Genomic DNA, 21,205 nt, shown 5'->3' with positions numbered 1-21,205 from the left:
TGCCCCGGGGAGGCGGATTTCAGGCACAGGGACACGTGCAAAGGCACAGCTTTTCGGGAGCTGGAGGGCAGGGTGGGAAGGCCAAGGAAGCCGAGAAACAGGTCCAAGGCTCGGATGCTCTGGCCAGGATTTATGCCTTTACCTCCGAGTGTGGGAGTGTTTGACGACAGAAGCCCCTGGGGCTGCGGCTTCTGGGGGGGGTCTTCATGGATGCTCAGGGGAGGAGAACGGCCTGGAGCCACTGGAAAACGGGGAAACGGGGATGAGGTTGGGAAGGTGGGGAAGAGTGGGAGTTTGACCCCAGGGGTCTGCGAACCCGGACCTGCGCGAGGCGCCGGACCGGGTACCTCCCCGTCTCTGCGTCTTTGTGCATTTTGCTTCCTTTCGCAGTAAACGTTCTTCCGAGAAATTCCAAGGGGATCTCAGCCAAGCAGAGGGGGAAGGGATCCTGCCCACGCCTGGGTAGGGGGCCGCGGAGGCGGGGGAGGAGCAGGGGGCGCCGCGAGGGAGGGAGCGGGAACCGGAGGGAGCGAGCGCGCGCGAGCAAGGGGGCGCGGAGGGCCCGGGCCAGCTACCTGCGTGGGGGCCGCGAGCCCCGGGCGCCCCCCGCCCCGCGCGTCTCCCAGCCGCCCCCGCCCCCCGCGCGGCCCCCGCCCCGGCTCCGCCCCGCCCCTCGCGCGGGGTCCGCGTCTGCGGCTGCGTTCCCCGAAAGACGAGGCTGCGCCCGGATTCCGGTCCGCAGGGAGACCGAAGGGCACAGCTCCCCGCGCCGCGCACGCCGCCCGAGCCCGGAGTGCGGACACCCCCGGGATGTGAGTGCGCCCCCCGACCCCGAGGCCCGCGCTCCACGCCCCATCCGCGGTGAGCGCTGAGGCGCGCGCGGAAGGCCAGGGGAGGGGACTCGGCCCGGGGTTCCCGGCCCCCCAGCCCAGGGGTGGGGGTGGGGACCTGGCACGCGCCCCTCCCCCCAGTGGCAGGTCCCACCCGTTCCCGCCCCTGCCGCTCATTCCTGTCCGGACGCACCTGCAGCTCCCCGGGGAGAAGAGGACGCCCCCCCCCGCTCCCCCACACAGGTGCCGGCGCGGGGCGGGGGCGTCTTGAGCTGTCACCTCACCCCAGAGGCCAGACCTCTCCCGGCGGGGATGCTGTGACGGCGGACACTCTGGGAAGGAGCTGGGGGTGGGGCTCTGCGAGCTCCGGGCGGACCCTGGCCTTGGATTCCGGGGAGAAGGTTGCATCCAGAGGCTGGGAAAGGGGAGGGTCTTTGGGTCTCCTGACCGATGCTTCTCCCCTCCAGGTTTGCGCCCCAAAGGACCCGTGCCCCAAGCCCCCGCGCCGCCCCTAGGCCCGCCCGGAGCATGCTGCCTGCAGCCATGAAGGGCCTCGGTCTGGCGCTGCTGGCCGTCCTGCTGTGCTCCGCGCCCGGTGAGTAGGGGGCCCGCGGGCTGGGTCAGGTGCGTGGGAGAGCCCGAGGCGCCGCGGGAGAGCCGGGTATGGGGCCGTCACCCTCTGACGGTTCCCACCGCACTTCCCATAGAGCCCACGCCCCCTCCGGGACCCCAGCGACCCCAGCCCGGCCCTCGGCCCCTCTGTCCTGGCACTGGGCTCTCTCCAGCGCTCTTCCTCCAGGGCCTGGAACTGGTGGGCGGCTGGCCCCGCACGGAAGCCCCTGGTCATCCGTCACCTCTGAGAGCCTCCCGGACCTCTCACATCCAGTTTGGTCCTTCACAGCTTGGAGCCCACAGAACTCCTGGGGGATATGTGAAGCAGGGTGGGAGTGGGAGGGTGGCACGGTCGGTGTGGGGTCTGTATAGCCCGTGTGTGTGTGTGTGTGTGTGTGTGTGCACGCACGTGCATGGGGGCCAGGGAGGGGCCATAGGGGCTCCCCTCAAACTGCTAGGATGGGGCACAGTTGTTCCAGGGCCTCTGCTCCCCCTCCAGGGGTCATGAGGGCCTGCTCACTCCTGTGGGATAGGGCTCTCCCAGGAGTGCCTGCAGCAGGGGGATGGGTGAGGGACGCAGGGGGTTGCCTGGGTTTGGGCCCAGTGCCTCTGGTCACCCTCCTCCCCATGCCCTGCCCAGCTCATGGCCTGTGGTGCCAGGACTGCACCCTGACCACCAACTCCAGCCATTGCACCCCAAAGCAGTGCCAGCCGTCCGACACGGTGTGTGCCAGTGTCCGAATCACTGATCCCAGCAGCAGTAAGTTGGGACTTAGGGTAGTGGGGAATGTGCTGAAAGCCAGGCTCTTGGGAGAGGTCAGAGGTGTCCTCTGAGCCCCTTTGGCCTGGGACAAGAGCGAGAGCATGGGGCTACGGGCAGGATACTGCCCCGCTGTCCCTCCCTGGCTCCTTGGTGGCCTTTTCCATCTAGTTGGGGCCAGCGTGGGAGGGTGGAGGGACTCGAGTCTGCCTATCTGGGGCCCCGAGCTGACCCGGAGGGGCCTGGGCTGGGTCCTCGGGAGGAGGCAGAGAGGGCCCAGGAGGAGCCCCCGTCGCAGGCCGTGCTTTCTCTTCCCAGGCAGGAAGGATCACTCGGTGAACAAGATGTGTGCCTCCTCCTGCGACTTCGTTAAGCGACACTTTTTCTCAGACTATCTGATGGGGTTTATTAACTCTGGGATCTTAAAAGTCGACGTGGACTGCTGCGAGAAGGATTTGTGCAATGGGGTGGCCGGGGCAGGGCACAGCCCCTGGGCCCTGGCCGGGGGGCTCCTGCTCAGCCTGGGGCCCGCCCTCCTCTGGGCTGGGCCCTGAGGTCTCCTCCTTCCCACGGGGCTTCTGAGCTTGCTCCCCTGAGCCTGTGGCTGCCCCCTCCTCAGCCTGGCATGGCTGGGGCTGGGGGCAGCCTTGGCCCAGCTCCGTGGCTGTGGCCTGTGGCTCTCATTCCTCCCCCAACATGAAGCCTCCCTGTCTCTCCGCCAGCTCTGAGTCCCGGGCAGCTGGACATCTCCAGGAAACCAGGCCATCTGGGCAGGAGGCCTGGGGATGAGGGTGGGGGGACCCCCAGGTCCCAGAGGGGAAGTGAAGCAACAGCCCAGCTGGAAGGGCGTCTTCTACAGAGAAATAAAGTCACTTTTGAGTCCTGAGACCCGGGTCTGAGCCTGGGTGTCGGGGGCGGGAAAGGGGTCCTGGCAGAGAGCTGGGAATGAGGTGCTGAGGGATCTGAGGAGGTGAGGACAGGGCGGGCGCTCAGCCATGGTCTCGGGCTCTTGGGCTCAGGGCACTGGGGTGGTGGGTGCTTGTGCTGGGGCTGCTTGGTCCTGGTGAGGTTCAGGAGCCCTTGGGGTGATGGGGTGAGAGCTGAGATGAGCAAGATCACAGGGTGGGCTTGTGGGAAGATGCCGGAATCCTGTGAGCACACCACAGACACCAGACATGCCCACAAACGGTGGTGCCCACGCAGCCAGCATGTGCACACACACCCATGCCAGCCCTGCTCACTCCTTCACACAAGCAAACCCCAGGTGTCCTGCGCACATGTGCTAGGGCATGCACGTAACTGGCACAAATTGGTGTGTCCCGGTGCACGTGTGCATGCCCACTGTGCACTCCCACCCTCGTACACTCAGCGTGCAGTGCACATGGGGCCCTCGCAGACTCACGGATGAGACCATGCATGCTGGGCTTCTCTTGCCCCCCACCTCGGCTGTCTCTGCCCCTGGGGGCTGCTTCAGGCCGAGTGGAGCCCACCTGTTCCATCACCCTGCGTCTTTGCTGCACATCCACTCCGGCCACTCCTGGCTCTTGAGTTGGGCTTCTGAGGTCAGTCCCTGTGGCCAGGGGTTGAGGAAGCCCACCCATCTCTCTGGGCTGGTCCAGAGGGACTGGATGCCGTGGGGTGAGGGGGCAGGGAGGACTCGGCCTGGGAAATGTTGGAGTGATGTCCTGATCCTTCCCGCTCCAGTTTCAGCCCTGCACCCCTGCATCCAGCCCAGCCTCCCACACCCACTGGCCACCACACTGGATGCTCCACCAGCAGCTCGTCTCACGGCCCAGGCTCAACACACAGCGCTTGGCAGGCAACACAGGGTTTCTCTGAGGCCTGGGCTCTGGCCACTGCTGCTTCATGCCACCTGTGGCTGACCGAGTCTCCTGGCCACTGATGGGTCCTGGACTCCTTAGGGAAAGCGGTGGTTCCTATAAGGGCTGGCCTTGCATGAGGGATGGCGAGAAATTGGGTCCAGGGCTAGTGAGCCAGAAAGAGAGAGGAGGCCTGAGGTCCTGGGCATTGGCGCCGATTCCCTGCTGGACACGGCTGAGGGGCTTTTCTGTAGAAGGCTGTCTGCTCTGTGATGCACCCTCGCCCCCGCCCCACCCCTCAGTAAAGTGTGCTGCTCTTGCTTGTGCCTGGTGTTTTGGGGGCTGGGGGACTGCAGAGAAGCTGAGAATTCCCAGCAGGTAGGAAGCCCTGAAGCAATGGAACCCCCCAGGGAAGCCTTAGCCAGCTAGGGAGGCCGTGGACAGGCCTCCCACGGGGGTGAGGCTTGAGCCAGTTTTCTTTTTTTTTTTTTTTGAGACGGAGTCTTGCTCTGTCCCCCAGGCTGGAGTGCAGTGGCGGGATCTCGGCTCACTGCAAGCTCCGCCTCCCAGGATCACGCCATTCTCCTGCCTCAGCCTCCTGAGTAGCTGGGACTACAGGCGCCCGCCACCGCACCCGGCTAATTTTTTTTGTATTTTTAGTAGAGACAAGGTTTCACCATGGTCTCGATCTTCTGACCTTGTGATCCGCCCGCCTCGGCCTCCCAAAGTGCTGGGATTACAGGCGTGAGCCACCGTGCCCGGCGAGCCAGTTTTCATATACATCTTTGTATGCTGAATTTATTATTTGAAAGAGGTATTTAAAGGCACAAAAAGGAGTGAAATGCTCCCACCTCCTTAAATAATCATATACAATCAGAAGGGCACGCCCTCACCTCTCCCTCGCCTCCCACCCTGAGGGGCTGCCAGGGCGGGACAGGCAGGAAGGCGGCCGGCTCCCAAGCTGCCGCCGGCACTGGCTAAGTCGGTCTCTCCTAAGTCGGTCTCCCCATCTCGGAAGGAGTTCAAGTGTGTGGTCCCCACCTGACGAGCTGTCTTCGAAGGGCTGAACTTCTCCATCGGCGTGAAGCCCTTGGTCTGGCGGGGCACGTGGACGGTGCTGAGACATCGATCTGCTACCAGCCCTTTCTACTGAGCAATTCACCGGCGATGTCACCCCAGGGCCCTGTGTCCAGGTCGACCGGCTTTAACGTCTGCTTGGGGTCCCCCGGATGAGGGAGTCGTGCATTTGTAACCGTCCCTTATCGGTGGGTGTAGGGGTTTGTTCTCAAATGTCTATTGTCAGCAACACTGAAGTGACCGCCCTTGTCCTCAAACCTCCATGGGCTCAAGTGGTGATGGGTGTGGGATGGATGCTGAGAAGGGAGCGGAAATCTGATGAAGTTGCTGCTTCTGAAGGTTCCAGACACACTTACTAGCAATGAGCGTTCTTCAGCTTCAGGAAAGTTTTGCCCACCTCGTGGACAAAGAGACTCTCCACGTCCTCTGTGGCAGCCACGTGTGCTTCTCCTCTCTTGCCTGGTCACACCCTTTGCCCATGCTCCTTGTCTTTGTTGCTTGTCTTTGTCCTACTGACTCTCACCGCCCTTTTGTATATTCTGGGGACACGAATCTTCCCTGCATTATACGTCCTGTGGATATTTCCTTGCTGTCTGTTGCTTGTGTCTCGTTTGTGGTGTTTTCAGTGTGCATTTATGGATGTTTTAACGTTGGATGCAGTCAAATCTGTCTAATTGTTCTTTTGTGGTGTGGGGGCTTCATGTCTTAGGAGAATTTCCTCTACCTTTATCTTATGGAAAGAGTTCCTTATTTTCTTCTAATATGTTTACAGATTTGGTTACTGTGCGCAGACAGCCACAGTATCTGGGGTTCATTACAGTGTAGCAGGAGGTAGGAGTTTCTTCCAAATGGCCACTTTTCCTCCATGTCATTTATTAAATAACCCGGCTTTCGCCTGTTGATCTGAGATACCACCTTTATAATAGAATGCCTTCCCACATGTGGCAGGCTGTTTCCGAGCCGCCGCCCACTGGGATTGCACTGGCTGGTTCGTCACGGGTCATTTCGATGTGATGCCGCTTCAATGATGGTAGCCGGACGGCGTGTTTGACACTTGCTAAGGCAAGGGTCCCACGTTATTCTTTTTAAACACTTACTGCTACTTCTCACAACGTATCCTTACAGATGGGTTTTGGGATCCATTTTTCCGGTTGCAGAAAATGCTAACACTGTTAGCACTTCAGCGGGACTGTCTCTTGCATGTGTGGCTAGGGGAGCTGCAGTCTTGGCTGCTTCAAGTCTCCCGCTCGGCTGCTTGGTGTCCGGCCTCTTCACTCGGCCTCCTGAGCGATGCCCCACTGAGTGGGACTGAGTGATGGGCTGTGCTCCTTCCTTGATGTACTTATTACTGGGTAATTTATGGTTTTTTGATGTTGCAAATGGGATTTCCCTTCTTACCTTTACATTTAACCTGCCATTGTTGGTGTGATGAGTGGATGCTTTTTATTTTCTCGTGATTTCTCTTTGAAAGTCTCCCACTCTGTTGAAGCAGGTGAACTGGGCCTGCTTGCTGCCTGAGAGGAGGGGCTGATAGGACAGAACACCGAGGTCCCCCGTACCCCTGGCCTGGTACTTCCAGAAGCCTGACCCACCTGGCTGTGGGCCTCTCGGAGACAGACAGTGAGATAGAGGGAGGAGTCTGAGGAGGAACCTTTCAGAACATCTCAAGACTCTCCCAAGTTAAGAAAAATCGCGCTTTAAAGGATGGAAGTTAGTTTTATTCAGAAGCCTTGCTGAAGATTGCAACCCGGGGGTCTTTCCTAGCATTTCTAGGAGGCTGCTCCAGAGCTGTTCCAGCCCACAATCCGCGTGTGGGCAGTGGCTCTGCACGTGCCCAGGCGTGACAGTGGGGCAGAGCCTCAGGGCTGGGTGTGAGGCTGCATCTGGCCACGGATCCTAGGGGCATAATAGAAAATCCTGTCAACATTGTCTTTCATGCGGGAAGAAGCAAGAGTCAGGATCATTGAATTCGTCTTTCTAAAAACGCCGTGACTCAGGTAGGAGAATAGGGACCCAGTCTGCAGCCCGCTCATGGCCTCCGGGGCACCCTTCCACAAGCTGCACCCAGTCCCGAGTCAGGGGCTCGGGAAATCCTGCCCACAGGCGGGATGCACACACAGCTTCCTACATTTCCTACTTTGTCTCACAACACAGAGCGGGAGGGAGGCACTACCCTCCAACCAGGATGAGAGACCCCTTGGCCCAAGCAGGGGAAGGGGAGCTGCTGAGGGCTGAGGCTGGGATGAGTCCCAGAGAGGTGGCACCCGGCATCCTGGGCAGCAATCCCAGAGCACCAAGACCTCAGAGTGGCCCCGGGTGAAGGTGGTCAGGGCAGGTGGGTCCCTGGCAGCTTCAGAACCAACAGAGGATGGGGTTAGGATGCAGACAAGGGAGAAGCCATTTGGTGGCAGCCGGTGTGCACCGGGCATTAGCCAAGGGCTGAAGGCCCAGGGCCCAGGGGTGTCTCCACAAACACCCTGTGTGGACAGATTTGCCATCCTGCTGCCCACAGCCCCACACAGACACAGCCCTGGGCAAGAAGGCATGGAGGGTTGCAGTCACTACAACTACGTCCCTGCCAGCCAGTAGGGTGGAGAGGTCTAGGAATAGAAATTGTAGGAATAGTAAAGTCGTGTTTCTCGTTCAGCTGTTTGTGGGCTGTGCTCCACTACCCAAATGTCCCCTGGCCGCCCAGGCCAGCATCCACCAGAGTGAGTTTAAGCAGAGGGCTTCGCAGGGGGTTTGCAGGGAGGGCTGGGGCCTCTGGCTGCAGGCATGGCCTCCGGGAAAGACCCAGAGCTGGCCTGGCTGGTACGGCCACTGGCCCTGGAGCAGCATGCTGCCCCTGCCCCTGCCCCTGTCCAGGGAAGGAGGCCTGCACCCCACCTCCATAGCTCTCCTTAGGAGTTCTGCCTGGATGTGTCTCTCTGGCAGAGATGAAGTCGCATAGCTACACCCTAGGGCCTGGGAGGTGGCACGATGTAGTTCCTGAATTCTGTAACGGGAAAGTGAGATTGACGATGCAGAACTTTCAGAATGTTCAGAGCGTGTTCAGATGACTTGAGGCAGCCACAGATGACACCACAGGTACAGTAAGTGAGGGCTGCTTACTTCTGAATGCATATCTTCCTGAATTCCATGATGAGCAGAATCTCTTAGATCTTCAAGGGATATAACCATATAATCGGCAAATAAAGGTAATTTGGTTGCTTCTTTCCCAGTACTTACATTGCCTGTACAGCTTTTGTTTCTATTGCCTGAGCTGAGCCCTCCAAAGCATGGCTGAAGAATAGCAGTGACCAGGGTGTCTGTGCTAACGGGAGGCCTTTCATGTTATGCCACAAATTAGTGTTTGCTGTTGGATTTCAAAACCAGTCTTTATTCAGTCTAGACTCTTTACTTATTCATATTTCATTTAGCTTTTTCTTAGGAATGGCTGATGAACTTAAAAAGAAATGCCCTTTCATTATCTATGGCTCTAAGTCCATATTTTCCTATTTAATGAATAGTTAGTGCGGCGAGCTCCATTGCTAGATTTCCTTGTGGTGAGCTGCCCTGCCATTTGTGATGTGTTACTCATTTAAACCACTGCCAGATTCAGATAGCCAATATTTGGTTAGGATGTTTGCATCGCAGACACCTGCATCACAGTCAGGCTGAGATGTGTCTGTAGCTTTTCTTTTGATATCTTTATCAGAGCACAGACAGCCATTTCCCACCTCCCATGCTCTGCAGCAGTCTTGCTGCCTGGGGGTCTGTGGGGTTCACCTTCCCCAGTGGGGCCTCTGTAGACCTCCTGCCTCCCCTCTTCGGGGGCTGGGGAGGTAGCTGGGCCAGGGAAGCTGCTGTATCAGTGGGTGCTGGGCCCCCGTGTGTGGGGCCAGGGCCTGTCTAGGCCATTTCCTCCTTCCCTTGTGTTGGACCTCCAGCTGGATTGAGGCCTAACTGTGCCCACTTTATCTTGGGAAACAGGTAAGAGGTCAGGCACTGACACTCCAAAACCTTCAGTGGATTCGCAGAGGACATCAGGCTGCCTGGATTCCAATTGCTCTTCTAGCGCCTTCTGGCCGTGTGACCCTGGCCAAGTTCTGCAGCCTCTCTGGGCCTGGTCCCGCGTCTGTGAGGCAAGACACACCCAGCTCATGGGGGTGCTGTGGGTGTGGGGGCGGGGCTGATCCTGGAGCCCACCTCTGGCCCTCTGTTCCAGGCTGGCAGAACGCTGGTCCAGGCAGGGTGGACGGAAGGTGGTGGGGAGTGGGAGAATGAACACTCCTCCCTCCTCAGCTTTATTCCTGGGGCCTGTAGCTTTCTCCAAACTGCCCCAGCTACTTCGTGCTGTATAAGACAGACGTTTACGTGTGTGGTTTTCAGACATCCCCAGGCCTCCCCGTGACATCCGCACACTGGAGACTGGAAATTCCCTGAGTTTCGTGAAGTGGGGGAGGAAAACGGCCCTTCCCTTGAGGGAGGCAGGGAAGCAGGTGGGTGCAGGAAGGCGGCCTCCTCCCTGCACACCCCCCTCGGGCCGTCCGCTCCCAGACTCCAGGGCATCAGGGTCTCCTCCCTGCACACTCCCCTCGGGCCGTCCGCTCCCAGACTCCAGGGCATCAGGGTCTCCTCCCTGCACGCCCCCCTCGGGCCGTCCGCTCCCAGACTCCAGGGCATCAGGACCTCCTCCCTGCACACTCCCCTCGGGCCATCCGCTCCCAAACTCCAGGGCATCAGGATCTCCTCGGAGGCGGGTTCAAAGGCAGATGCACAGGGCTTGCGCCTAGAAGCCCTGATGTAAAGGGCCCAGCATTGGCTCCAGGAGTCAGTACCAGCCTTACCCCTAAGAAGCAGAGGGTGCCAGCGTCGGAGTGGGGGGAGCACAGTTTTATATGCGGACAGGCTCAGTTTTCTGCTTTCTGGGAGCTGAGTGCTGGGCTCTGTGTCCTGGGGACAGAGCAGTGGATGAGTCAGAGGAGATGGCTGTCCTCTAGGGAGCACGCGTGTGCGTGCGCAGGCCTGTGCTTGGAGGGGCGGTGCAGATGGTAAACAGGCACACGACCGCTTCGATGGGATAATTTGGGAAAGCGATGGCTGCTGAGAAGAGCCCTGTCCAGGGAAGGGGAGAAGGCGAAGGGCAGAGCCCACGAGCTGCACAGGCAACCTGAGCTGCTATTCATGGCTCACAGGGAACCGAGCCTGTGGGCCTCAGGGGGCTGAAGCAGTGGGTCTTTCAGGTCAGGCTGGGGCCCACTGCAGGGCCAGCTCCAGCACTTGCTGCCGAGGCCACCTGGGAGGGAGGCTGCTGGGGACGGGTGTGGAGCAGGAATGGGCAAGGAGGTTCAAGGGCTCCTCTGGTGGGGTTCTTTTTAAAAAACAGGTAAGAATGCTTGCTTCGATTAAAAAAATAAGTCTATCTTGAGAGGTGTGTCTCCTGTCCTGTCATTATCTGCCCAGTTTCCTGTGTATCCATTCAGGATGTCTTTATACAAGTACAAGAAAGTGCGAATCGCTAGTCCTTTACAGCTGAGGTCGTTTACTCTTCTGCCTCTCCATGCAGCCTGGAGATCCTTCTGTGACGGTGCGGAGCCAGCTCCCCACTCATTCTTACAGCAGCATCGCGCAGCACACGCACCCCTGCGGGGCAGCATCGCTCGGCACACGCACCCCCGCGGGGCGGCATCGCACGGCACACGCACTCCTGTGCCTGCTTATCTATTTAGAGACAGAGTCTCACTCTGTTGCCCAGGCTGGAGTGCAGTGGCGCGATCTCGGCTCTCTGCAACCTCTGCCTCCCGGGTTCAAGTGATCCTTGTACTTCAGCCTCCCAAGTAGCTGGGATTACAGGTGCGTGCCACCACGCCTGGCTAATTTTTGTATCTTCAGTAGAGACAGGGTTTCACCATGTTGGCCAGGCTGCTCTCCAACTCCTGACCTCAAGTGATCTGCCAGCCTCGGCCTCCCAAAGTGCTGGGATTACATGCGTGAGCCACTACGCCTGGCCTGGTTCTGCATATTTAGATGGTCTCACTCATGCTCCTGTTACAAGGCTGTAATGCATAGCCTCAGACATGTCAGCTAGCAGCCGTGTGTGGGGACACGTCCCCAGAGTCAGCCTTGCTGGGCCTGTAACTGATGAGTGAGCGTCGTTGCCCTGGGCTGCACACTTTCACACTTCCAGTAGCGATGCCTGAGACCACAGCTTCTCTGTAGCCGTTGGACTTCCGCGGATCTGGTCAGCACTGAAAGACGGCATTGCAGCTGTGTTGTGAATTTTGGAGGTTGGACCACAGGTGTGGGGACCTGGAGGCGCCGTCAACCTTGGCTCCTGGCACGTGCCCTTATTGGTTTGTGGCACTCCCGTCTTTTCTTTCTGGGCATTTTGATTTCTTTGTCTTTTGTTGGGGGCTGGGGATGGTTTCCATTTCTCTGGCCTCTCTGCTCATAACCTTGGTCCCTTTGCTGTGGGATGGTTGGTCTCCTTACTCTTCTCCGGGAGCTTTCTGCATAGCTGGGAAATAAGCCCTTCATTTATAATGTGAGTGGCACACATTTCCCCCTTTATTTTGCTTATGGTGTTTTGTGGGTTTTTTAATTTTATTTTTTTGGCCACATGGAACCTTCTTTTCCTTGAATTTTTATGGAGACCCTATTACCATTATTTTTTATAGCTTCAGGATTTGAGTCATAGAAAAATCTTCCCTCCTCCAATGCTTAAAGGGAACCTCTCCTGCTTTCTTCTTGGGCGGGGCGGGGCTGGCGATTACCCGGCGCCCGATGGAGGAGCCCGGTTGGAAGCTGCGTGGTGCCCAGGCCTGGGGCTCAGCCCTGCACTTCGAGGCCCGTGTGCCCCGGAGCTGTGTTGGCGCTGTGGGCTGGGGGATTCAGGACTCAGCAGGATAGGGGTGCTGTGTTCCCACACCCAGCCTCCAGTGAGTCCTCCCTCCACTGGGGGCAGGAACCTGTGGCCCCTGCAGCCTACGGGCCTGTGGACCACGCCTCGCCCCCAGGGGGTCCCAGGCCCCCCAACCCTGCTCCCTGTGTTTCCCGCAGGGACACAGAACATGCTGACCCAGACCTAAGCTCACAGCTGCCGGGGACGTCTCCCATCCCTGGAAGGGCACACACGAGGGTGTTTCCAGGGATCGCCCCTCCCTGGCGTTTGTCCCTCAGCCCTGAAGCGTTTCTGGGGCCCTCCCTGTGCTGTTCCATCCTGGGTGCCCGGGAGACCCAGGCCTGGTCTTCTGTCCCCTCGCTGGCCAGGGAAGGCCCGCACACACGGGTGGCTGGTGGCCCCTGCTCCTCCTGGGCTCTGCGGTCCACCCTGATGCTCCGGCCCCGAGCCCCTTTCCACTGTAAGGCTTTAGCCCCCACTGGCGGGTGTGGGTGAATTGGAGGGGAGGGGGCTAAATTGTTCATTGATTCCCTCCACTCGGTGGCTCATTCTGTCTGTTGTTGGTTTCTGCACCTGTCCATGCTTGCTGACGTGAGTTTGAAATGCATCTGTCTGTGCCCCTCCGCACAGCTAAGACACACAGAGGGGAGTAGGTCAGAACCAAGAGGCCCTGAGCGGGAGAGAGGGGCTGCAGAGCTGGGATGGGGGCTCCTGCTGCTCCCTGCAGTCTTGGTGCCTGAGCTGCGGGGCTCATTCCCCTCCCATGTAAGCTCTTACGGGCGAGGCCTGTGCCCCGGGTCCTGAGCATGGGGAGGGCGCGTCAGGTGGTCATTTCTAGCAGTGAACATTATTAGGGGACAGAGAGGACAGTGATGAACAAAGCCTGGTGGCCCAAGAAGCTTGAATCCAGGAGGACCAGGCCGGCCTTAATGCCTTTGAGCCCCAGCTATGGGCTCAGGTCTGGGATCTTAGAAAGGCTGGCCAGCTGTAGTCTGCAGTCCGTGATGGAGGTGGGTGCCCATCTGGGAGGCCCCGGTGGGAGGCGGGAGGTGAGGCCTGACAGGCATGGGGTGGATGGAGGCGCCCAGGAGGCCCAGGATCTGGCCTGGGGAAGGTGGGCCTGGGCCACCCAGCGAGGGCATAGGTGAGGTATGGATGGGACAGGGTCCCCCGAGGCTGACTGGGCTGAGATGGGCACCGCAGGGGTGTCCTGGAGAACTGGAAGGTGGGAGTGGCTGAGAGTCAGGCCCTCAAGGACTGGGAGAGTCTGGGGCTGGGGGCCTCCCCATGGCCCCTCCCCTGACAGCGGCCCTCCTGGTTGAAGCTTCAGAATCCTCAGGCTATAGCAGAGCCTCTCTGGCCTCCCCACCTGTCCCCAGGTTCCCCTAATGTCATGGGGGCTCCTTCTCTCGGCAATGGGGGCTGGCTGGGGGCAGCCATGCGTCACTGGCTCAGCAATGGAGAATGAGATGCTCTGGGAAAACGGCTGAGTGTCCCGCTGGGAACTCTCCGGGTGGGTGAGGGAGGGTTTTGAGGCAGTGGTGAGGCCAGGCCCCAGACTTCTCTAGCCCATGGCTCGGAGGCACATGGCTTGGCTGTGGGTGCTGGGGCCAGGCTCGCACCCTTCCTCCCCAGGCGGCTGACTCTGGCCTTCCCTCCCCTGTCCCCACACTCCCAGGTGAGATGGGTGTTGGCAGGTCGTTCTCTGGAGCAGGGATCCCTGGAATTCAGGTCTGTCCAGCCAGTACCTCAGCAGACGATCGGTAATTTTGTTGAATGAATGAATAAAGTTAAAAGAAATGGTGAGAGATAAAGAATGATTATTGAATCCGCCATAAATCATGAATTCATGTGTTTGATGAGCGGGACTGGATAGCAGGGGCACGTGCCCAGTGGGTGGTCCATGAGCGGTGGATGGTGATGGCAGAAGAACCCCCTCTCCTTGGCTGGACCCCCCTCCCTGTGTCAGCAGGTCCTATCTATCCCCCTTCTCTCCAAACACATCCATCCCCCTTCTCTCCAAACACCCACCTCCCCAAGTCGACCTGGGGTCCCTACTCCAATCCCTCCTGGGTGCTGGGCCTCGTCTGCTACCTGAGGGGCTGAGCACATGTGGCCACTGGGGGCACTGGAACCTCTGCACCGGGCCCCCCAGCACCACAGGACTAGTGACCTTGATCTGGGGGAGGTCTTAGAAGGGGTGGGCCGTTCATCGGAGGGTACGACTGGGAAGCAGAGCTAAAATCAGAAAACCAAGTCGTCCTTTGTTAAATGTCCCCGGTGCTCTCACAGTAGTCGCCATGGTTACCACGGCTTCAAGTCCTCTGTGTCTTCCGGAGCTCTCCGGAGGGGCCGCTCGCTGCTCTAGCTGGGCCTCCATCTCGGTCTGATGGAGGTGGGGGGTCGTGCAGGTTTCACGGGGCCAGGGTGCGTCCTCAGCCCCTCGACCCCGGCCATGTCTCCAGAACTGTGGTCCAGGGCTCAGGCTGAAGCGGCTGCCATCGCCTGCCTCTCCCTGGGGCCCTGGGCAGGCACCTTTCCCCGGGTGGCCCTCCGAGCTGTGTGTGTGGGGGCCGGGCTTACACTCTGGCCCCTGCTCTGCCTGCAGGTTCCTTCCCTCACTCCTGGGGGGAGGGGCCTCGTTGCGAGGCATCCCAGAGTTTGAGGATGTTGGAAACAGCTTCCCTGCAGGCTGTCAGCTGCCAGCCTCTGTGCCTCAGTGTGTTTCTGGCAATGGAGACCTGCCGCCTTCAGACACTGGGCCTTCAGGGAGCTTGGTGTTTACCCCAGATGGCCAAACACTCTTGTGAGAGAAGGAGTATTTAGGGACCGAACACACCAGAGGCATTTGTGGGGACATCACCATGCATGCGTTTCCTCTCCAGCTGCAGCTCTACCCTGGGTGGAGGCCGCCACGTGGTCCCTGTTTCCCAGGGAGAAATGGGCTGGGGCAGTGGGCTGACTTGCTCCAGGTTCCGCAGCTGGAAAGGGGAGGGGGCTGAGAATCACAGCCAGGCAAAAGCTCATGGAGGAGGCAGACCTGGGCCAGCAGACACCACACGTCCTGCTGAAGCTGTGGCAGTTAAGAGAGTGCAGCGTCCTTAGCGGGATCCACAGTTGCCTGGCGAGGCAGAACCACGCACCCAGAAATAGGCCTGCTCACCAACGCAGGAGGGCCGGGCCAGATCAGGGTTGCGAGGGCCTCTTCAATACACAGAGCTGAGATGGGAACTGTCTGCATGGGAAGTCCCACTGGGTACCCACTGCACACCATCCACGAAATAAATCCAGGATCAATCAAGGGCATGAACGTCAGGAGCAAAACTTGAAAATCTTTTTTTGTTTTTTGGTTTTGAGCTAGAGTCTTGCTCTGTTGCCCAGGCTGGAGTGCAGTGGCACAACTATGACTCACTGCAGCCTTGATCTCCCAGGCTCTAGCAATCTTCCTGCCTCAGCCTCCTGAGTAGCTGGGACCATAGGTACACACCACCGTGTCCAGCCAATTAAAAAAAACATTTTTTTTGGTAGATCGAGAATCCCTGTGTTGCCCAGGCTGGTCTTGAACTCCTGGGCTCAAGTGATCCTCCCGCCTCTCAGCCTTCCAAGGTGCTGAGATTACAAATGTGAGCCACCTTGTCCAGCTAATTGAAAAAAAAAATCTTTCTGTAGAGACAGGGTCTGAATAGGTTGCCCAGGCTGGTCTCAAACTCTTGGCCTCAAGGGATCCTCCCACCTTGGCCTCCCAAAGTGCTGGGATTATAGAGTGAGCCACCTCACCAGGTCCCTGAAAAACTTTTACAAGAAAATAAAAATGAATTTCTGTGTGATTTGGAGAATTTCTTAAGACACAAATAGAAAACCTCATAACAAAAAAATTGATAAATTTGACAAGAAAATTAAAATTTTTTGTTTGTTAAAACATATCTTAAAACAAAAGGTTGAGTTACAAACTGGAAAAAGAGACGTGCAACAAACATACCTGATGAAGGGTTGGTACCAGAATAGATTAATGACACCCAGAGTCACAAAGAAGACAGGCAATATCGGGGCCGAGAGCACGGACCTGCGCACGGGAGAAGCGCTCTGTGTCAGTAGCTCCCAGGGAGCGACAGATGCAGATGAGCAAACGTTTAGCATCTGGTGATGCCACGTGCGGTAGAGACTGTTCTCTGCTGGGATCTCGTGGACTCTGCAAGTTGGAGATAAATTGGCACAGCCGTGTGGGGAGACAGCGGGGCGGATTCTGTGGAGGTGAATGTTTATGTCCCTCATACCCGAGCAATTGCCTTCTGGCACATCACCCAGAAAACCGTCTTGCATGTGAATATCAGGAGACGTGGGTGTGAATGTTACTGTGAACAGTTGCACTGTTCACAAGTCCAAAAGTCTTGAAACAGCCAAAATGGTCTTCAGCAGAGAATGGGTTAAGGAAGTGCTGTGGTCATGCAAAGGAACATTGCACACAGCGGTGAGCGAGCCACAGCACGGAGCAGTGTGGCCGCGTGCTGGCAGCGCTAAGCAAAGTAGACAAGGGGGTCCCAGAAGATCACATCGAGCCAATGCTCTGAAGTAAGTCACTTTACCATGCTTTATAGAAATGCGACAGGAAAACTACAGCTTTACAGGCTTAATGAAACTCTTTAGTCATCTACTTAGCTACCTCTCCATCATCTGTCCACATCTCCATTTTTCTGTCTCTTTATCCCTCTTATTTTTCTCTTCTATCTCTCTGTCATCTATGTATGTATGTCTCTGTCTGTCTGTCTATCTATCTATCTATCTGTTATCTATCTATCTATCATCTGTCCGTCTATTATCTATCTATCTTTCTATCTATCATCTTGTGAGACACAAACTTACCCATCCCAACCCAAAGAATGGACTTAGAAACTTGGAGAACAGTGAAAGTGAGACTTTTAATGACGATCTTGCAAGGTCGAGTGTCTGATGCACAGGCACACCTAGCATGATTTCAACAAGCAATTTATCCCCTAGTGCACAGGTCCCTCCCCCAGTTCCTCATAGACTGAGTACTGTGGGGGTCACAGTCTTCCTGGACGTTACCTGTTGGTTGTTGGACAGGGGCTGTAGGTGTTTTCTTTAGGGTTATCTTGTTGCATTTTGTTGCAGCCCACAATGCACTGCAATCCTAGTCAGCTCGGGGGCTTTTCAAGTATTTGACTTATGACCTAAGTAGCTGGGCAGGCTGATAAGAACAGAAAAACCGAGCTATTTTGCAGGCTAGTAAACTTTCATCTTAGACCAAACTTATTTGGTTTGGGTGAGGGCAACTAAGTGGGGGTGAGGGCAACAAGTAAGTGCTGGCTGTCCAAGCAGGGGCCTAGTGTATCCTGTTTCTTCTGTAGTCTGCTGACCTAAGCTGATTTAAGGCATATTGTCTTGGAAATGAACCACTGTATGCATTATTTCCTTCAATCTCTATCCAGCTATCATCTATCTATCTATCTATTTATCTATCTGTCTGTCTGTCTGTCCATCCATCCATTCATCCATCCGTCTGCCTGCCTGCCCACCCACCCGCCTGCCCACCACCCGCCTGCCTACCTACCTACCTACCTACCTACCTACCTGCCTACTTACCTATCAGAGGAGACCGAGAACGATCAACTCAAGATTCCGGAGTCTGGTGTTTGGACCCTAGGAGGGGAGGCTAGAGGCTTGGGGTCTGACACCCCACGGGCAGCAGCACGTTCTAGTAAAAGCCTAGGGTTTACGTTGGTGAGAGTTCATGGACGGTTGTTACACGTTCTTCTAAGAAGGAAGAAACCCAGTGATGAGGGTGTCCCAGACCAAAGATCATGACCCGAGCTGTGAGAAATGCCCTCGCATGAAGACAAAGCAAAGCCGAGCCCCAGTGCTGTGTTCGTGTCAGGCCCCTCGGCATTGTGGAAAACTGGGGCCTGGGAACAGAAGCTGACAGGCCCCTCCTCTGGCTCTGGGCACCGCTGCAGGACGGTCCTCAGGAGGCCCCTTCGTGGAGAGCTCCTTCCCTGAGGCCTGTCCTCCCCTCACACACGAGTCATCGTCCTGGGGGACCAGTGCTGTGTTCAGTGCCGAAAATGCCGTCTCTGGGGAGACAAGCCCCCACTTCCTAAGTGGCGTGGCTGACCTCCCACCAGGGCCCGTCAGTGTTGGCAGGATGAATGTATTTCTGCAAGGGGGAGATTTGGAATGTGAGAAGAAAGAACATTTCCCCAGGGAGGAGGGGAGCAGGGATTTGAGGCGCCTGGACCTGCAGAGCTGGAGATGGGAGAAGGGGCCCTTGGCAGCAGTGTGAGGTGTGAGGGCCTTCCAGGGAGGGAGGGGCAGGGTCTCAGGTCCCCCTGTGTGAGGGCGAGCTGATCTCCCGGGGAGGAGGGACAGGGTCTCAGGTTCCCTCCTGTGAGGACCTCTGGGGAGGGAGGGACAGGGTCTCAGGTTCCCTCATGTGAGGACCTCTGGGGAGGGAGGAACAGGGTCTCAGGTGTCCCGTGTGAGAACCTCCTTGGCAGGGAGGAGGAATTGGGTCTCAGGTCCCCCATGCGAGGTGAGCTGGCCTCCCGGGGAGGGAGGGACAGGGACTGAGATCCAGCGGCAGGTGCTGCCCATTTTGTGGGTCCCCCATGTAAGCTGTGGCACGTCACCATCTGCCAGTGGCATTAAACAACAGAAACGTATTCTCCCACAGCCCTGGAGGCCAGCAGTGTGAAATCGAAGTGTGAGGGGTGGGAGGGTCATGCTTCCTGTGAAGGCTCCAGGGGAGGCTCCCGCCACCTCTTCCAGCCTCAGGGGTCCGGGCGTTCCTGTGGCCATGAAGCTGCAGTCTCTGCCTCTGTCTCCACATGCCTTCCTCTTCTCCTCTTCTGTCTCTCATAATGACACGTCATTGCATTTAGGGGCCCCTGGACCATCTGGCACGGTCTTACGTCAATTCTTACCTTAGTGGTCTCCTCCTGAGGCTCTGGGTAGATGTGAGCTTTGGGGACCCTGCTAACCCCAGTGCTGTGTCCCCCTCACACCTGCCTTCCCTTCACCCTGGCCCCTCCCTGCTCAGTCTCCTGCAGAGCTTTACTCACCTTCGCACTGAGAATCAGGCAGCCCTAAGCCTGAGCCTGACCCTGACCCTGAGAATTGGCCACACCACGTGCTCTGCCCAGTGGGTCAAGGGAGGGCTGTGTGCTGTGTGGGGACCAGAGGGCGGGTCAGCGGCAGAGGGCAGTGAGGACTGGGGCAGGCATTTGGAGCCCACGTGGACAGGCGGCCACTGGGAGAAGCGAAGGGTCCGAAGGGTCTGTGGGAAGCCTCTGGAGCACTGGAGGTTTCTGTGGCTGCAGAAGGCGGGGCTCGAGTTCATTTCTTTGGTCACGTGAACGTTGTCAGATTCAAAGTGGAGCAGGGCGCGGTGCCTCACGCCTGGAATCCCAGCACTTTGGGAGCCTGAGGTGGGTGGATTGCCTGAGGTCGGGAGTTCCAGACCAGTACGGCCAACATGGAGAAATCCCCGTCTCTACTAAAAATACAAAAATTAGCCGGGCGTGATGGCGGGCACCTGTAGTCCCAGCTACTCGGGAGGCTGAGGCAGGAGAATGGCATGAACCCGGGAGGCGGAGCTTGCAGTGAGCCAAGGCCAGGCCACTGCACTCCAGCCTGGGCAACAGAGTGAGACTCCGTCTCAAAAAAAAAAAAAAAAAAAAAAAGGAGTCGCTTGTGTCAAACCCTGGCAAAGCCGGGAAGACCATGAAGGGGGAGCTCTCTCACCCACGATTTGGCCGATGACAGGAACTATCTTAAGAAAAGTTCCCACACCGCAGCTCACTCCAGGAGTCACACAGGACAGCCAGTGGCAGAACAGCCAGTGGCAGAACAGCCAGCCACTTCCCCCTGGTCTCACGGCCTCGGGTGCACCTGTCAAGGTAACGCATTCCAGGGTCACAAGTCGCACTCAGTAACTCCAGACGCTCACTAGTCCGCTCTTGTAAGTCACTGCCGGTGCCAGTGCTTCCTTTTAAAACGACTTGCATAGCCTTCTCTTTCCTTCATAAAACCCGAAACTTCTCCTTCGTTCTCCGTCCACACCGGAGGGCACCCCCCAACCTGTATGTATGTCCCGAATGGCAACCCTACTTGTATATTACTCTCAGATAAAACCGTTTTTCACTTAGATGTTTTGCTGTATGTTTTTATGTCGACAGTCACTAACGGGGAAGGTGTTGCGGAGGCTGGAGACTGTGGACCTGCTGTGTAGGAACTGGAAGGCGGCATTGCTGACTGTTGCTATGCTTCTGCTCTGCGGACAAAGCAGTTTCCCTACAATGCGTGTGGAGCGGGGAACGGGTGCACCTTCCCTGCCGAGTTGGGGAAAGTGTTACTTGAATGGCGTGTGCTTAGAGCAGGCCGGGAACCCTTGCCCCATCCTGGCCTCTTTGCCTCCCCGTGAGGTGCCGAGTGAGCGAGCTCATCAATGTTACTTATTGGTGAGAGTTAAGCAATAAACAGCCAGTTTAAAAAAAATCTAGATAATTGATTTTGAAGTTGAATTTTCGTGGCCTACAGAGGAAGTCCGTAATGTGAATTACAGGCTTTCAAATCAAGGGCCGCTGACGGGCACAGGCTGGTATCACATAAATAAAATAAAACCAAATCACTTACAATTGTGTTGTGTATGCTTTCCACTGTTTTAACCCTATTAGCCAAATCAAAGCTGCAGCTCTGACTAAAACGTGTGCTGTGAAATCACAAGTTTATCCTACAAGGAAGCTGGAAAACACTCAGTGCCCATCTGGAGCCTGGCTTGCGGTCACCATGGGAGAGGCTCTGCTCTTCTCTCTCAACGCTGCAACAACAAAGAGAAGAAATGGGCAACCAGAGGCTCAGGAGAACAGGAAAGTCAGAAAGTAGCTCTCAGGACCCGAGGGCCCTGCCCTGCCAGCTGCACTTCCCCTGGCACGTGGGCAGTGATGGTGATGGCACTGCGTCTCTGTCTGCTGTGAACTTGTTCCATCCCAGGGATGGGGAAGGTTACTCACTCCAAGGCCAGTGTCTTGAGATACCACCTCCCCGTAAGAAGCTTTTGAAATACTCAGAGGCTGTTGATGATCAACCCTGGTTTTTGTGGCACGAGAAAGAAGTGAGCAGAACCAGGTTCAGTTTTAGGGGTTTTGCAATGTTTTTGGCTTAGGTAAAACACTGCTATGGATCAAGGTTTTAGGGCCGGGTGTGGTGG

At 57.3% G+C, this 21,205-nt stretch overlaps 1 protein-coding gene and 1 long non-coding RNA gene across 11 annotated transcripts; both read left to right on the top strand.

The window, feature by feature from the left end:
• Positions 1 to 301: 301 nt before the first annotated feature.
• On the top strand, positions 302 to 3,090 carry LY6H (lymphocyte antigen 6 family member H). 10 transcript variants are annotated; one of them, XM_017962402.2, is made up of 6 exons: positions 302 to 462; positions 743 to 812; positions 1,298 to 1,425; positions 1,538 to 1,771; positions 2,083 to 2,202; positions 2,521 to 3,090. In XM_017962402.2, coding segments are annotated over exons 2-6 (720 nt in total). In that variant the 5' UTR covers positions 302 to 462; positions 743 to 810; the 3' UTR covers positions 2,757 to 3,090. The 10 variants fall into 10 exon arrangements, with proteins under 10 accessions (XP_017817891.2, XP_003903281.1, XP_003903280.1 ...); XM_003903232.3 differs by lacking the exon at positions 1,538 to 1,771; XM_017962401.2 differs by lacking the exon at positions 302 to 462 and having other exon boundaries at positions 680 to 812.
• A 12,645-nt stretch (positions 3,091 to 15,735) lies between these two features.
• On the top strand, positions 15,736 to 20,493 carry LOC103887208. The gene is made up of 2 exons (XR_651202.4): positions 15,736 to 16,551; positions 20,175 to 20,493. It is a non-coding gene; the product is annotated as an uncharacterized LOC103887208 (long non-coding RNA).
• The last annotated feature ends 712 nt before the right edge of the window (positions 20,494 to 21,205 follow it).

The sequence above is a fragment of the Papio anubis genome, chromosome 8 (assembly GCF_008728515.1).
Source record: "Papio anubis isolate 15944 chromosome 8, Panubis1.0, whole genome shotgun sequence".
Lineage (NCBI taxonomy): Eukaryota > Metazoa > Chordata > Mammalia > Primates > Cercopithecidae > Papio > Papio anubis.
The sequence above is the reverse complement of the archived record's forward strand: the minus strand, read 5'-3'. Positions and strand labels throughout refer to the sequence as shown.

What these genes read in the sequence shown, in the direction of transcription:
- LY6H (XM_017962400.3), top strand. Translation starts at nt 1,281, where the DNA reads ATGCTTCTCCCCTCCAGGTTTGCGCCCCAAAGGACCCGTGCCCCAAGC. An exon ending in CCTGCTGTGCTCCGCGCCCG is followed by an intron (nt 1,426 to 1,537) that starts GTGAGTAGGGGG and finishes CACTTCCCATAG; the next exon opens with AGCCCACGCCCCCTCCGGGA. An exon ending in TGGGGGATATGTGAAGCAGG is followed by an intron (nt 1,772 to 2,082) that starts GTGGGAGTGGGA and finishes TGCCCTGCCCAG; the next exon opens with CTCATGGCCTGTGGTGCCAG.